At 43.2% G+C, this 17227-nt stretch overlaps 1 protein-coding gene across 2 annotated transcripts in view; it reads right to left on the bottom strand.

The window, feature by feature from the left end:
• The window catches only part of BRD8 (bromodomain containing 8), a 284491-nt gene that overhangs the window by 157127 nt on the left and 110137 nt on the right, over positions 1 to 17227 (bottom strand). For both annotated transcript variants that reach the window (XM_073556914.1, XM_073556915.1), the window contains 6 exons: positions 9942 to 10322; positions 9763 to 9850; positions 9616 to 9656; positions 9297 to 9517; positions 9120 to 9212; positions 7926 to 7994 (listed from right to left, as the gene is read on the bottom strand). In XM_073556914.1, the coding sequence (XP_073413015.1) occupies positions 7926 to 7994; positions 9120 to 9212; positions 9297 to 9517; positions 9616 to 9656; positions 9763 to 9850; positions 9942 to 10322 (893 nt within the window). The remainder of the gene's footprint in view (positions 1 to 7925; positions 7995 to 9119; positions 9213 to 9296; positions 9518 to 9615; positions 9657 to 9762; positions 9851 to 9941; positions 10323 to 17227) is intronic.

The following is a 17227-nucleotide window of genomic DNA, read 5'->3' as shown; positions in this document are numbered from 1 at the left end:
CAGAATCCAGAAAAGCAAGGAAAAAAAAAACAACACACAAATGCCAACAGGCAAAGCAAAAAACTTAGCTTTAGAGGAGCAGGAATCAGACTGGTGTCCTAGAAGTCCACAGAGAAATCACCCGCAGGGCAGAAGGGCGTCGGCAGCCTTATATCCAGTCCGTGACTCCACTCAGCCAGTCATCCTCATTAAGCTCAGGTGCCTGATAATCAGGCTCATTACCTTCCTTTACCAGAATAGGGAGGTCACCAGACCTCAGTGACGAAGAAGAAAATGAACTCACAACACCTTCCACTTAACCAAATACTGGAGTCTCCGTCTAGCCAGACGAGAATCCAGTATCTTCTCAACCTCATATTCCACATTATCTTCAACCAATACAGGGTCAGGAGGTGCCACCACAGGAACTACTGGCTCAACAAACCTCTTTAACAGAGACTTATGAAACATGTTATGGATCTTGAATGTAACAGGAAGAGCCAATCGAAAAGAGACTGGATTAATAATCTCCAAAATCTTGTAAGGTCCAATAAATCTAGGGTTAAACTTTGGAGAAGCCACCTTCATAGAGATATTCTTTGATGACAACCAAAGCATATCACCCACCTTAAACCGGGGACCAATGGTCCTATGCCGGTTGGAAAACCGCTGGGCCTTTTCCTGGGAGAGTGACAACTTATCCACCACTTGGTCCCAGATCTGGTGCATTCTCTCCACCACAGTGTCAACACCTGGGCAGGCAGAAGACTCCACCTGCCCTGAAGAAAATCGAGGATGAAACCCAAAGTTACAAAAAAAAGGTGACATCAAAGTGGCAGAACTAGCTCTATTATTTAAAGCAAATTCGGCCAAGGGCAAAAATGAAACCCAATCATCCTGATCGGCAGAAATAAAACATCTTAAATACAACTCCAAAGTCTGGTTTGTTCTCTCCGTCTGCCCATTGGTCTGAGGGTGAAACGCAGAGGAGAAGGACAACTGAATTCCCAGCTTGGAACAAAAAGTCCTCCAAAATCTAGAAACAAACTGAACTCCTCTGTCAGACACAATGTTCTCAGGAATCCCATGCAAGCGAACCACCTGTTGCAAAAACAAGGGCACCAACTCTGAGGAAGATGGCAACTTAGGGAGTGGTACAAGATGGACCATCTTAGAGAATCTATCACAAATCACCCAAATAACAGTCATTCTCTGAGAGACAGGCATATCAGATATAAAATCCATTGAAATTTGGGTCCATGGCCTCCTGGGCACCGGCAAAGGCATCAACAACCCAATCTCTAGTACCAAAAATACCTGGATGACCAGTCAATACGGAGCAATCAACTTCAGACATTACTCTCTTCCTCCACTGGTCAGGAACATACAATTTTCCAATGGGACAACGCTCAGGTTTGTCCTCCTGAAACTCTTCCAGAGCACGTCTCAAATCGGGCGAGATGGCAGAAAGAACTACCCCCTCACCTAAGATGGCAGCAGGCTTGGTCACAATAGGAGAATCAGCAAAGAAACTCCTAGAGAGGGCGTCTGCCTTGACATTCTTAGTGCCCGGAAGAAAAGAGACCACAAAATCAAAACGTGTGAAAAACAAGGCCCACCTAGCCTGTCTAGGATTCAAGCGTTTGGCCGACTCAAGGTAAATCAAATTCTTGTGGTCAGTAAGGACCACAACTTGATGTTTAGCTCCCTCCAACCAATGTCTCCACTCCTCAAATGCCCATTTCATGGCTAACAGTTCCCGATTCCCCACATCATAGTTACGTTCAGATGGAGAGAACTTTCGGGAAAAGAAAGCACAGGGATTCATTTTAGATGTTACCGGATCTTTTTGGGACAAAACAGCTCCTGCACCAATCTCAGAAGCGTCCACCTCTACCTGAAACGGGAGTGAGACATCAGGTTGCCGCAAAACCGGAGCAGAAGTGAACCTCCGCTTCAGCTCCTGAAAGGAAGAAACAGCCTCTGGAGACCAATTCAGCACATCAGCACCCTTCTTAGTCAAATCAGTCAATGGTTTGGCAATACCAGAAAAATTAGCTATAAATTTACGATAAAAATTAGCAAAACCCAAAAACTTCTGGATGGCCTTCAAATTAGTGGGCTGAACCCAATCATAAATGGCCTGTACCTTGGCCAGGTCCATTTCAATAGTTGACGGAGACAAAATAAATCCCAAAAATGAAATCCTCTGTACACCAAAAAGGCATTTCGATCCCTTAACATACAGGGAATTCTCCCTCAAAATCCGGAACACAGTCCGAACATGTTCCACATGAGAATCCCAATTCCTGGAAAAGATCAAAATATCATCCAGATAGATGATCAAAAATGTATCCACAAAGTCCCGGAAAATATCATTCATGAAGCACTGGAAGACAGAAGGGGCATTAGTGAGCCCAAAAGGCATCACCAGGTACTCAAAATGTCCCTCCGGAGTATTAAATGCCGTCTTCCATTCATCCCCATGCTTAATGCGAATAAGATTATACGCCCTCCTGAGGTCAAGCTTGGTAAGCCAGCAAGCACCTTTAACTCTGGAAAATAGATCAGAAATCAGGGGTAACGGATACTGATATTTAACAGTAATTTTGTTGAGGGAACGATAGTCAATCCAAAGGCCTTAATGAACCATCTTTCTTGGCCACGAAAAAAAAAACAGCACCCAAGGGTGAAGAGGATGGTCTAATATGACCCTTCTCCAATGACTCCTTAATATAAGATCGTATAGCCTCGTGCTCGGGTACAGATAAATTGAAAAGTCGACCCTTGGGAAATTTACACCCAGGGCTTAGCTCAATTGCACAGTCATAACTCCTATGAGGAGGCAAAGACGCAGACTTATTCTCACAAAATACATCATAAAAATCAGCCAAATAGTCAGGAACATCATGCGACTGGGGAGAGGTGGAGAAAACAGGAGCGTCACCAAGAGCACACCGACAACCCCAACTCACCACAGACACAGATTTCCAATCCAAAACTGGATTATGGATTTGCAACCAGGGAAATCCCAGAACAATGGTATCATGCAAATTATGCAACACCAAAAATCTGCAATTTTCTTGATGGTCTGGGGCGACCCGCATTACCACCTGGGTCCAAAACTGAGGTTTATTCTTCGCCAAAGGAGTATTATCAATACCCCTCAAAGGGATAGGCGTCCGCAGAGGTGTCATAGGAAACCCACAACGTTTAGCAAAATCCAAGTCCATCAGGTTCAGAGCCGCTCCCGAATCCACAAAAGCCTTAGCGGAAAATGTGGACAGGGAGCAGATCAGAGTAATTGCCAGAAGAAACTTAGGTTGAACACCACCCACAGCAAATGTGTGTGCAAAACGTTTCTCTCGTTTAGGGCAGACAGAAATATTATGAGGCATCTCCACAGAAAAAACACAGCTTATTACGCCTTCTGAACTCCTGACGTTGCGCCCTAGACAAAACTCTACCACATTGCATAGGTTCAGACATTTGTTCAACAGGTGGCAACATTTCTCGTGTACTTTTACGTTCACGTAAACGCCGATCAACCTGAATGGCTAATGACATAGAATCGTCAAGACCAGAGGGAACAGGAAATCCCACCATAGTATCTTTTACGGTTTCTGACAAACCCTTCCGAAAGAGAGCAGCCAAGGCACCATCATTCCAGGTAGTAAGGACCGCCCACTTTCGGAATTTTTGACAGTATAACTCTGCAGAATCGTGACCCTGGCTCAATGCCAACAGGGCTTTCTCAGCTTGTTCAATAGCATTAGGTTCATCATACAACAACCCCAAGGCTTGAAAAAATGCGTCCACATTAGTTAGAATAGGATCATCAGGTGTCAAAGAAAACGCCCAAACCTGCGGATCGTCGCGCAGCAAAGAGATGACAATTTTAACCTGCTGCGCAGAGCTCCCCGATGAGTTAGGCTTCAAGGCAAGAAATAATTTACAATTATTCTTAAAATTCAAAAATTTAGACCGATCCCCAAAAAAAACACATCAGGAGTAGGAATCTTTGGCTCAGTAGCATGTGAATGAGCAAGATAGGCGGAAATTCCCTGCACTTCAGCAGCCAGCTGCTCCACATGATCAGACAATTGCTTAATCTCCATTAAGAAAATTCCTCCTACGGCCCCAGACAAAAAGAGGAAAAAATATACATAAAAAAAAAAAAAATTCTGACACTTTTTTTTTTTCCCAATTCTTTCCTGCTATTGAGTACCCTAGAATCTGCGGTATGGCTGGTGATTCTGTTATGAGTGAGTCACCGGAGGAGGAAAAAACAAAAATACAAGCTAAGTCCAGAAAACCGGAGAGGTTGGTAGCTAGCAGATTGCAGACCCCTGATCCTATTCACAACAACTAGCAGTAGCCGTAGGGTGTTCCTACGGTGGTCCGAGACACCTCGTTCACAGCCGGAGAACTAAATAAACCTAAAGAAAGAAAGGGGAAATCTAAACTTCCCCACAGCAGACCCCAAAGTAATAAACAGCCCCCAACATGTATTGACGGTGAAAACAAATGAAAACACAAACACAGACAGAAAGACAGGCTGAGCAAACGATGGGGCCCTCACTAACTAGATAGGACAGGAAAGAAAAGCAACTGTCTGCAATCACGCAAAAACCCTGCCAAAAATAATGTTCAACACGTCTGATAGAAAAGGCCCTGAAGTCACTAGACTTCAAAATCACTATATCAGCACTCAGGTATATTCTGAACACAGAGCAAAGAGATCAACTGATAAGAGAAAAAAAATGGGGTTCAGCTAGTCCCAACTAGGGCTGGCTGAACACAAACACTAAGTAAACCAGACAATATCTCATGGAACAATAGCAGAGCAAAACTTAGCCTTAGTAGACAGGACTAAACTGGAGGCCAGAGCTCAGAGCAGAGAGGATAACCAGCAACCCAGCAGGGCGTCGGCGGCCTTATATCCACTCAGAGACTCCGGATGTCCAATCACACTCCACCTGTTCAGATGACAGGTTTTTCCCATCCAAATCGATTTCACTACCTCCTTTCACCAGCAGAGGGAGTTCATCGGACATGAAAGGTGAAGGAGAAAATGAGCTCATAACAGCTCTCCCTATTGTAGTTTCCCCCAACGTGAGAGACCGCCTGAAGCATCAATACCCTTTTGAGTGGGTGGAAGATGGAATCCCATATTTGGGTATTATTGAAGTTCATAAAAAAGGACCAAGAGAATCTTCGGGTCAGTACGATTACAGCGATACCTCATTTATGTCTTTTTTTATGTTTTGGCGCTTTTATGCAATGAAAACAATTTTATATAAAAAATAATTTTTGTATTGCTTTATTCTGCGAGCTATAACTTTATTTTTTCGCTGATGATGCTGTATGGCGGCTCGTTTTTGCGGGACAAGATGACGTTTTCAGCGGTACCATGGTTATTTATATCCATCTTTAGGATTGCGTGTTATTGCACTTTTTGTTCGGCGGTATGATGATAAAGCATTGTTTTTTGCATTGTTTTTTCTTTTTCTTTTTTAAGGGGTTCACTAAAGGGGTTAACTAGTGGGATAGTTTTATAGAGTGGGTCGTTACAGACGCGGCGTTACTAAATATGTGTACTTTTATTGTTTTTTTTTTTTATTTTCCAAAAAATGAATATATTAGGGAATATATATTTTTATTTATTTAGTGATTTTTTTATAAATTATTTTTACACTTGTCAGATCGCTGAACTGACACTTTGCAGTACAGTGTCAGATCAGCGATCTGACACAGGCACTGCAGCAGGCTTCCTTGGTGCCTCAATGCAGGCCCCCGCGGCCATTCTGGATCCCGAGGCCTGCAGGGAAGGAGCTGCTTTGGGGGTTTCAGGGAAGTACGGAGGGAGCCCCCTCCCTGCCGATGCTTCCCTAATCCCCCAGTACACTGCAATCATGTTTAACCTAGGTGTTAACGTGCCAGGTGCGGTCCGTGACCGCCGACACATAGTGCTGGGTGTCAGCTGTGATAATCAGGTGACACTTGACTGCGATCAGCGGTGCCCACCGGGAGCGCTGTTGATCGCTTAGACGTACTATCCTGTCCCCGTTTATACGTGCCCTGGTACCGTGGACGAGATAGTACGTCTGATGTCAGAAAGGGTTAATGGTACTTCACAATGGAACACATAAGGTTCATTTTGACCTTAGAGGTTCCCTAACTCACATTTTAATTGCAGCTAGATTAACTCTCGTGGCTAAAGATCCGAATGTACCTACTATTAGAGAAATGGTTGAATTAACGTAAATTGTCAACATGAATTATCTTTGGCTCGGTCCTTAGCAACTAAAAATAGAATATCCTGAATATGGGATCCCTAGTTAGACAGTCCTATGTCCACACCACTTCATTGAAGACAGGAAGAAAATTAGAAAAGTAATGGTGGAATCTCCAGCTCCTATGTGACTATGCACATGTCGAGTTTGGGTGTAATTATGGAGTAACAGTTCATATTGTCTCCTTGTCCAATACATTATGTGTACTGCTTAATATTCAAAAGGTAATACACAATACATGATTACTTGAAGGAAAGCTGTGATCACAGTGTTCTTGATGTATTGCAGATATCCTCTGTTAGTTATGTGGTTCCGCCAGCCATGAAAACTTAATAAAAATTTATTGGAATAAAAAAGAAATAGTTATGGCGCCCCCGCTGCTCGTCGGTTTGCCCTAACTGACCCCGATAGGGATCCCTTCACAAAAAGCTACCACCAACACCTGTTTAAAGTGCTTAAGTGCTATACCACATATTCCTGAAGCCTGTCTTTACATTGTAGCTGTGTGAGTGCTCATGCTTAATACAATGATGCATATGTGCTCACTTAGGGTTTCTTAATAGTAAATCTCTTGTTAGGTGAGCTCGCATTATAGCAACAGGGTGTTTGATGGATACTAGATTTCTTGGTAAATGAGCTCTTACTCTAGAAGCAAGAAATATGATGGATTCTTACAGACTTACACACAGATGTGACCACACAATAGTAAATTTGATCATCCTCACATGTATGATCTTACTTAAGTTAGCATCTATGTGTGAGCAGCGACCTATTTAAATGACACATAGCATTATTATCATATATATGTTCAGAGAGTTGTAGGTCCCAAAATCCTTAATTAAGATTTTTTTTTTTCTCTATTTATTTAAATAAGCTGTGTAGTGTACTTGTTTCACAATACTTTTCGATTGCCTTCTTCCCCGGATTCCAGAGCCGCTATTGATCCTTTTCTGAGTCATGTGACTTGTATTCTGACTAGAAGGATTATTCAGAGATTACGTGTTGTCTGGAAGATGCTTTTACAACGCAAGTTTTTTACATTGTAAAATTCACAGGCTAGGAATCATAGCAACACAAACATGGCAGCAACAGGGGTCCCATGACATTGGCACGATGTATGCATTACGCAGTGGACAATGGGTGGCCAAATAAATGTCCCATGAGGATGGTGCTTTTTAGATGCCACTGTCAGAGAATGATAGCGGCATTTCAGTGGGGGGAGCATACGGACAGGACAGCAGAAGATCGCATCTGATTAATTTTGTACGGTATAAGTCTGTATACTCTTTTGATTTCTCCTCGACCCAGGAGCTGTGGTATGATCAGACCATGTTCCTGTATGGTCAGGCGCAGCCAGTACACAGCAGGGGAACATTTATAAGATTGACTCAGCACCGGGACTTTTTATTTATTTTTTTTTTTTAACACAACCAATTGTAGAACTTATTTTTATTCCAAGATCTATTGCTAAAAATGAAATGTGTTTGTGGGAACACCCATTTAAGTGACAACCATCCAATTTTAGTAAAAATAAAAAATATTATGCCAAATCCAACCACCTAAACAAATCAATCATTTTCTTTCTCTTAGCTTGAATGTCTTTTTGTTATGTATTAAAAGATAAAATTACACATTGGTTTCAATTCTTACCTTTGAACAATACTGTGATAACCAGGAGCAATGTCATCTGTCACAGGCTGAAGAAAGACATTGGCGTACCTTGACAAAATGAAAAAAAAAAAGTCACCATATTTTCTAGTTAAATCTCCTCACTAAATAACAGCTCACAAGACATTAACCTAGTCCAGTAACTTCGTTTAATAAAAAGGAGATGACCAACACATTAGGGTGTCAGAGTATTTATTGGCATATAAAATCTATTATGCTGAATAATTATATTACCCATTAAATTGGTTTTCCCACGAACAAAGTTTATGTTCATTAATATATCATGGAATGAAAATAAGTTCCACAATTCGATGTACTGTGTAATGGCTGTGTCTGACCGCACATGATCATGCCTCATCTCTTGGGCAAGGGAGAAGATACAGACAGGACACCAGGGGATCTCAGCTGATTCTCTCTGTGAGCCAAAACATTTCACTGCCTGTTTTTAAGCAATGTTTTACTTCAAAGAATCATTTCCGATCCCCTGCTGTCCTGTCTACATCTTCTCTTTTGTGTATGATTTAGACCATGTTCCTGCACGGTCAGACATGAACATTACACAGTACACAGCAAGGGCACATTTCTAAGATTATCTCACCAAAGGAACATTTTTTTTAAAAACACATACAATTGAGGAACTTATTATCTTTCAAAGATCTATTGATTAAAATGTTGACTAACATTAAGTTTGTTCGTGGGAAAACCCTTTTAAATTACAATTCTGGTACAACTATTCACGTAATTCTGTGTTGAGACGTTCCACTGTTATTTTACGTGAAAACTGCATGGTACCACTTCCCTTGTCAAAGGATAGTGCCCTTAAACTCTGCATCTGCCAGCACTGAGTGGACAGTGGAAGACTGTAGACACACACACCCTAACTGATTACACATGGCACTGTATTGATACATTTCTAGAAGTAATAACAGTGAAACTGCACAATGTAGATCTAAAATACATAACGCAAAATTGTTACGTATGTACTATAACAGACATGTGAGAACTGAAATTTCCTCTTCAAGATTGAACTCAGACACAAGGTTATTTATGAAGAGTTAAACTAATAACTAGATGATCTAATTTATTTACATACAGCGTTCTGAAGTAGCAGTCTTGTAAACCTTAAAAAAAAGGTTATTTAAGGCAGTAGGTCACAAATACGTGATCGGCACACACCTGTGATTGGCTGCTGCTCTCCACACCAACATAATAGCTTTTTTCCAAATTTTCTGTGCTTGTATTGCCTCTTGATCTTCACTGCAAACCGAACTGGAATTATAGTGACATGTTATTTAAACAGACAAAGCCAAATTTAATCTATAAACATTTAAATATACTCATAAATGTACTCACAACTGGGAGGATGCTGGGCTGCTGGGGATTGAATCAGCAAGTGTGTGAGACTGAAGCTGCGCATTATGAATACTGAACCCATCATCGCTCTCACTGATTGGAGGTTCATTATCCATTTCAGACAGATATTCCTCCCCGGCTTCTTCTTCCTTGGGCTCTTCAGGACTCCCAACCTCACTTGTTACATCTTCGTCCTCCTCTTCTTCTTCACCCAGAGAGTCCTGGATAAAGTATTTGCATAATTTCACTTCCATATATAAAAACTACATATTTAAATTTTGTTTTTCTTTTTACATAATTTGGGCAATGCAATAGTTACCTTATTCTGACTAGCAGATGGAGGTTCTAATTTTATGGAGTCTGAAAATAGGAGAAGTACAATATTGATAAGTATGGCTATTCACCAACTCCTCCTATCAACTCAATGATAATCCAAAGTCTAATATATATGTATCTCAATGCGTACCGTTTACTGACGGACTTTCCTCGGATGGCATACCTTTTTCTTCTTCATTAGAAAAAGCCTCACTTTGAGAAGTTTCACACTGCGGCTCCTAAAGGCAAGAGAAAAATATGAATTTGTCACACTGAATTGCTAGGAGTTACTATCAATCTCACAATTGACACTAAACCTTATAACAGTACCTCCATTTTCATTTGGTGATCAGTCAATTCTTCCTCTTCTTTGACTGGTTCATTACCACTAGATTCAGTAAACTCTTCTACAGGGGATTTAAGCTGAAAGGCTGAGTGAGGAGTCACAGATGCCCCCTCTGACTGAGCAAGCTCCATCTCTGGTTCAGAAGGTTCTGCCTTTATATCAGTCAGCTCCATGATGTTCATTATTGTATTTGTATCCTTGGACCCTGGAATAAGAGACTTTGGAAGGGTCTCTTGTTTCACTGTGTGTTCCTGAACAGCTTGATCCCAGGGTCCACCAAGTGCTTGGGGGTCATCGTTCTCTTCACAAAATGAAAGAGCTGCCTCAACCGCAGCGACATCCAGCACTTCAGGATGGTCATCGACCTATTCAGAGGATACACATTTGATTACATAGCCATATAAGCAATACACCTATTGATTACAAAGCTAGCAAGTATTCCAAAATATTCTTAAGGGTTTTTCTAAATTTGCAGTAACGCTCTGACTGCAGACTCCTGAATCATGACAGTATATATTAAACAGTCTTAGCAACGAATTTAGCATAAAGGTGTCCGAACTACAACATCTATATACACTTTCCACCAGTTATGCATCAGAGGTTGCGTATATAGATGAATCATGACAGTGAACGGTGTGCATGCGGTCACGATTCCCTTGTATTCCTGGGGTGAGCAGGCAGCAAAGTGACCACCTAAATGTGATTCGCGTACTTGCAATCAAGTGTTAATGCATTCAGTTTCTCACCATAAAATTGCATTAAGAGAAGCCAGATGAGTGTTTATGGCACATGACATCAAGTATGCAAATCAGCAGATTTTAACCCCCCCAAAACTATTTATAGATGCATGTAGTGCTTTCAAAGACTAGTCCCATTTCCTGTTGCTGAAAAACATAGTTTCTTACCGATAACGGGATTTCTCAGAGCCCATGATGGCAACATAGAGAGAGGGGATCCGCCCATCAAGGACAGGAAACCTACAGATAAAAAGGCCGTACCTATCTCCTGCATCAGTTGTTTACAGAGCACGAGAGGAGCTCCAGATTCATTTAACATTACTATGAAGCTTAACAGAGCCACCGCTTGACTACCTGTAAGTAATAACATTAACAAAACTAAGTGTGCACACCCACACGTGAAGGGAGGGAACGTATGGGTGCCATCATGGGCTCTGAGAAATCTTGTTATTGGTAAGTGACTACGTCTTTCTCCTGCCCCCATGATGGCACACGGAGAGAATTGCAGAGATTGTACATTAGGGAGGGACCACCGCTTCCAGAACCCTTCTCCCAAAGGTAAGGTCTGAAGAAGAGGCTAGATCCAGTCGATTGTGATTAAAGAATGTAGAAGGAGAAGACCACGTAGTGGCTCTACATATCTGTTCTATTGAGGCACTGGCTCTTTCTGCCAAGGAGGAGGCCACCGCTCTTGTTGAATGAGCTTTTATTTTCTCCAGGGTGGCCACTCCATGCGAGGAGTATGCCAGGGTGATGGCGTCTCTTATCCAACTTGCCAGCGTGCCCTTAGAAGCTTTTTGTCCCTTTCGAGGACCCTGAAAGCACACAAAGAGACCTATGCTTCCTACACTCCCGTGTGGTCGCTAAAGATTGAATTAGGCACCTCCTGACATCTAAAGTGTGTAAGACTTTCTCATCCCTATTTTTGGGATAGGGACAAAAAGAAGGGAGGGAGATCTCCTGAGATATGTGAAATCGTGACGCCACTTTTGGAAGGCAGGCCGGGTCAGTCTTAAGAATAACCCCATCCTCTAAAATTTGTGTGAAAGGAGGGCAGGCTGATAAAGCCTGACTGTCACTGACCCTACGAGCTGATGTGAGAGCTAAAAGAAGTGATGTCTTAAGGGAAAGCTTTCAAGGCTTTCAGTGAAGCCTTTGACAGGGGTTCAAAAGGAGGCTTGGTTAGCGCTGTAAAGACCAAGTTTAAATCCCTTGGAAGAGTACCCCGGAAGGGGATGGGTCTAGACCTGTCCACCGCTTTGACGAATCTGGATATCCACCGATTCCAAGCCAGGTCATAATTGTACAGGGCCCCTAAAGCCGCGACTTGAACTTTTAAAGTACTTGTAGCCAGCCCCTGTTCCAATCCCTTCTGCAGGAACTCTAATAGGGCTGTAAGTGGAACACCCCCATTCTAAAATGGAGACTGAAGCGGAAAGGAATTTCCTCCAGGTTTTCCCATACAGTTTGGTGGTCACAGGCTTTTTACTTTGCAGCATAGTGGATACTAGATTTGGTGAAAACCCCTTATTACTCAGGAGAGACCTTTCAAGTTCCAGGCTGTCATGTGCAAGTTTGCTACCTGAGGATGAAGCATTGGCCCCTGGGAAAGAAGGTCCGGATGCACGCAAGGGCCGGAAATGGACACCGTCCTCAGCCAAGAAAACCGGAAAGCCATATCCTCCTTGGCCAGAAGGGGGCTATTAAAATTACTCTTGCTTTGTCTTCCCGTATTTTCCTCAGAACTGCCGGAATGAGGGCAATTGGAGGAAGGCATATGCTAGGTGGTGGTCTCATGGAATCAGGTAGGTGTCCAGTGCGATGGGGATCCCCATGAGGTCTATTGAACAGAAATCGTCTACATTGACTGTTGGCGAACACATCTAAGGCCGTGTATCCCCACCTTTCTGCAATCTGATCGAACATCACCTGATTCAGTTACCACTCGCCCTGTCTCATCTGGGTCCGACTCAGGAACTCTGTCTTGCGATTCTCAACCCCCCTTATATGGAGTGCAATCAGAGACCCCAAGTTGTCCTCAGGTAACTGGAAAAAGGACCTTGTTAATTCCAAAAGCGGGCTGGACCGGGTTTCTCCCTGGTGATTCAAATAAGCTATCACCACCCGGCTGTCTGAGAATACTCTCACATGGTGTGACTGAAGGGTGCTCAAGAACTCTAAGGCTGTGTGAACACGTTGCAGATTTAGATGCGGATCCGCAGTGTTTTTTGCTGCACGGATTCGCATCAAATCCACAATGTAGTGCACAGCCAATGTTAATCTATGGGGAATGGAGTGTTGTTGTGCACATGCTGCGGATCTGCAGCGTTTCGGCACCCATTGACTTGCATTAAGTCAGGCACATCCGCAGCAAAACTGCAGATGTAAAAAAGATCTGCGGGTTTGCTGCAGAAGTGTGTGTGCCGGTGTCTGTGTGAATCTGTGTAGGTGTGTGGGGGTCTGCGGGGCTGGGTGTGTGTAGGCAGGTATCGCCCAATGGGACTACTAGTCCCATCCGGCTATGCCTGCTACAGTGACACCATTAGCCAATGATGGGACAGTAGGAATCCCATCATCCAGCTAATGTGTTGAATGTAAAAAAAAAAAAAAAGAAATAGAAAACTTACCATACTTACCACAAACTGCTAATCCCCGAAGCTCTCGCTCACCTGAAATTTAAAAAAAAAATAAACAATATACTCCCTGTGTCCGACGTAGTCCATAGAATAACGATTGTCCCACGATGATCTCACGTGGAGAGCTGTCACATCAGTAGATGTGACCACTCTCCAGGGGCACCAGTGATACAATGACAGAGATAATCCTCCGCACTGTATCACTCTGCTGCCAACAGGTCATCCGAGCTCATCCTGTCACTTGCGGCATTACAGCGTGAGAATTTTTTCACGCTGTAGTGCCGTAAAGCAAGAGGCTTATCTCCGGTCAGTGTGTCATCGGAGGTCTATAGAGCAGTCACATCTGCTGTGACAGCTCTATAGAGGAAATCATCGTGGGACACTTGATATTAAAGAGGGACTACGTTGCATCAGGGAGTAAACTGTTGGTTCTTTTTTTTTTAAATTTTTTGCAGGTGATCAATGGCTTCAAATGGATTAGGCGTGCAATAAAAATTATGAAACACTGTCGTGTTTTATTTAATTAAAGTACTTTATTCTTATATGTGTGTGTTTTTAACCCTTTCTTACTATAAGATTAATAATGGATAGGTGTCTTATTGATTATAGGTGTCTTATTATTAACCGGGCTTAAATTATTATTATTATTTATATAGCACCATTGATTCCATGGTGCTGTACATGAGAAGGGGGTTACATACAAATTACAGATATCACTTACAGTAAACAAACTAACAATGACAGACTGATACAGAGTGGAGAGAGGACCCTGCCCTTTCGGGCTTACATGCTACAGGATGGTGGGGGAAGGAGACAGTAGGTTGGTGGGTTGCAGCAGTTCCGGTGTTGGTTGAGGTGATATCACCGGTAGTGGTGAGAGAGAAGGAGGTAGCGGGGTCATTGCAGGCTGTAGGCTTTCTTGAAGAGGTGGGTTTTCAGGTTCCGTCTGAAGGATCCAAATGTGGTTGATAGTCAGGCAAAGAATTCCAGAGAATAGGGGCTATTCGGGAGAAGTATTGGAGGCGGTTGGGTGAGGAGCGAATAAGTGTGGAGGAGAGAAGGAGGTCTTGGGAGGACCGGAGATTACGTGAGGGAAGTTATCGGGAGATTAGTTCAGAGACATATGGGGGAGACAGGTTATAGATGGCCTTGTAGGTCAGAATTAGTAATTTGAACTGGATACGCTAAGGGAATGGGAGCCAGTGAAGAGATTTGCAGAGGGGAGAAGCGGAGGAGTAGCGAGGAGAGAGATGAATTAGTCGGGAGGCAGAGTTAAGGATGGACTGGAGAGGTGCGAGGGTGTTAGCAGGGAGACCACAGAAAAGGATGTTGCAGTAGTCAAGGTGGGAGATGATGATGAGGACATGCACAAGCATTTTAGTAGATTGAGGGTTGAGGAAAGGACGGATTCTGGAAATATTTTTGAGCTGGAGGCGACAGGAGGTAGAAAGAGCTTGGATGTGCGGTTTGAAGGACAGGGCAGAGTCAAAGGTTACTCCGAGGCAGCGGACTTCTGGTACTGGGGAAAGTGTGATGTCATTAATTGTTATAGCTAGGTCGGGTAAAGAAGATCTGTGAGATGGAGGAAAGATGATGAGTTCAGATTTGTCTACATTGAGTTTGAGGAAGCGAGAGCAGAAGGACGAGGATACGGCTGATAGACACTCTGGGATTCTGGACAGCAGAGAGGTGACGTCTGGGCCAGAGAGGTAGATCTGAGTGTCATCAGCATAAAGGTGGTAGTGGAATCCGTGGGACTTTATGAGTTGCCCCAGACCTAGTGTATAGATTGAGATAAGTAGGGGTCCTAAAACAGAGCTTGGGGGACTCCAACAGAGAGAGGGTGGGATGAGGAGGTGGTGTGGGAAACGCTAGGACTACGGTTTTTGCAGATTCTTAGTTGAGGAATGTACGGATCCGTGAAATATTTTTGAGTTGAAATCGGCAGGAAACGGAAAGGGCTTGGATATGTGGTTTGAAAGAGATCAGTGTCAAGGATAACCCCGAGGCAGCGAGCTTGTGGGACTGGAAAGAGTGGGCAGCCGTTTACTTTAATGGATAGGTCTGTTGGGGGGGGGGGGGGGGGCTCACGTGAGATGGGCGAAAGATGATTAATTCTGTTTTGTCCATATTAAGTTTTAGAAATCTAGCAGAGAAGAAGGATGAAATAGCAGACAGACATTGGGGATTCTGTTTAGTAGGGAGGTGATATCTGGTCCAGAGATGTAGATCTGTGTGTCATCAGCATAGGGATGATACTGAAAGCCATGAGATTCTATGAGCTGTCCAAGGCCGAAGGTGTAAATGGAGAAGAGCAGGGGCCGTAGGACTGAACCTTGCGGGACTCCGACGGATAGGGGGCGCGGTGAGGAGGTGGTGTGCGAATGGGAGACGCTGAATGTCCGGTCTGCTAGGTATGACACAATCCAAGATAGGGCCAAGTCTGTGATACCAAGAGATGAGAGGGTCTGTAGTAATAGAGAATGATCCACTGTGTCAAAGGCAGAGGACAGGTCCAGGAGGAGGACGACAGAGTAGTGTCGCTTGGCCTTGGCGGCTAGTAGGTCATTGGTGACCTTAGTTAGGGCAGTTTCAGTGGAGTGGTGTGGCCGGAAGCCGGATTACAAGTTCTCCCTCCTTGACCAAGAAGAGAGGTGGGAGGATAGTTCAAGATGGACATGTTCCAGTAGTTTTGAGGCATAGGGGAGAAGTGATATAGGGCGATAGCTAGATACAGAGGATGGGTCAAGAGAGGGCTTTTTGAGGATAGGTGTGATTGAGGCATGTTTAAAGCTCTATCTATCCCATATCCATCTATCCATCCCATATCTCTCTATCCATCCCATATCTCTCTATCCATCCCATATCTCTCTATCCATCCCATATCTCTCTATCCATCCCATATCTCTCTATCCATCTGTGTGTGTGTAATGGAGTATGGGTTGTACAAATGTAAAAGAGGAGGTTGGACAAGAAATAAAATCACTTTTTTTTTTGCGTTAAATAACATATCTTTATTTGGTTTACAAAAACGCATACAAATCCCAATGAAAAAACACATCAAAACCGCATCAAAAACACATCTGTGTTTTCTGCCAATAGGTGCAGATTCTGTGCAGAAAATTCTGCAGGCAAATCTGCAATGTGTGCACATACCCTAAGAGCGCAAACTTCACTGCCAAAAGTTCCTTCATGTTTGAGGATACTGAATTTAATTCCTCTGTCCAGACCCCCTGAGCTATCTGGTCATTCAGGTGAGCCCCCCCTCAACCCCTGGGACTTGCGTCCATTGTCAAGACCTGAGAAATTGGAATTACCCACGGAATACCCCAGGTTAAATTGTCTACCCTCATCCATCATTTGAGCGAGAGTGCCGTTTTTGATGATATGGTTAACAGCTCTTCTAAATTTCCTTCTAGAGAGTTTTCTGCTGACAATATTTCCCACTGTAACTCTCGGGTGTGTGCCTGAGCCCACTAAACGGCCGGAATACAGAATGTCATGGACCCTAGAAGGGACATTGCCTTCCGCAAAGTTGTGGAGGAGAGGTGATTTGTAAACAAATTGGAGCAGTGGACAGCAACTAACAGAATGGTTTTTAACAGGGAAAAATGCAAAGTACTACATTTGGGCAATAAAAATGAAAAAACAATATACAGAATGGGAGGAATAGGGCTAAGCAACAGCACATGTGAAAAAGACTTGGGTATACTAATAGATCATAAACTGAATATGAGTCAACAGTGTGATGTAGCATCAAAAAGGCAAATGCAATTCAGAGATGTATTAACAGAAGCACACAGTCTAGATCACGTAAAGTCATTATTGCCCTATACTCCTCTTTGGTCAGAGCTCATCTGGAATACTGTGTCGAGTTTTGGGCACCACATTTTAAAA

The sequence above is a fragment of the Dendrobates tinctorius genome, unplaced genomic scaffold (genome assembly GCF_039654945.1).
Source record: "Dendrobates tinctorius isolate UK_male_01 unplaced genomic scaffold, ASM3965494v1 ptg000241l, whole genome shotgun sequence".
Lineage (NCBI taxonomy): Eukaryota > Metazoa > Chordata > Amphibia > Anura > Dendrobatidae > Dendrobates > Dendrobates tinctorius.
Note: the sequence above shows the minus strand (reverse complement) of the source record. Positions and strands in the feature narration are given on the sequence as shown.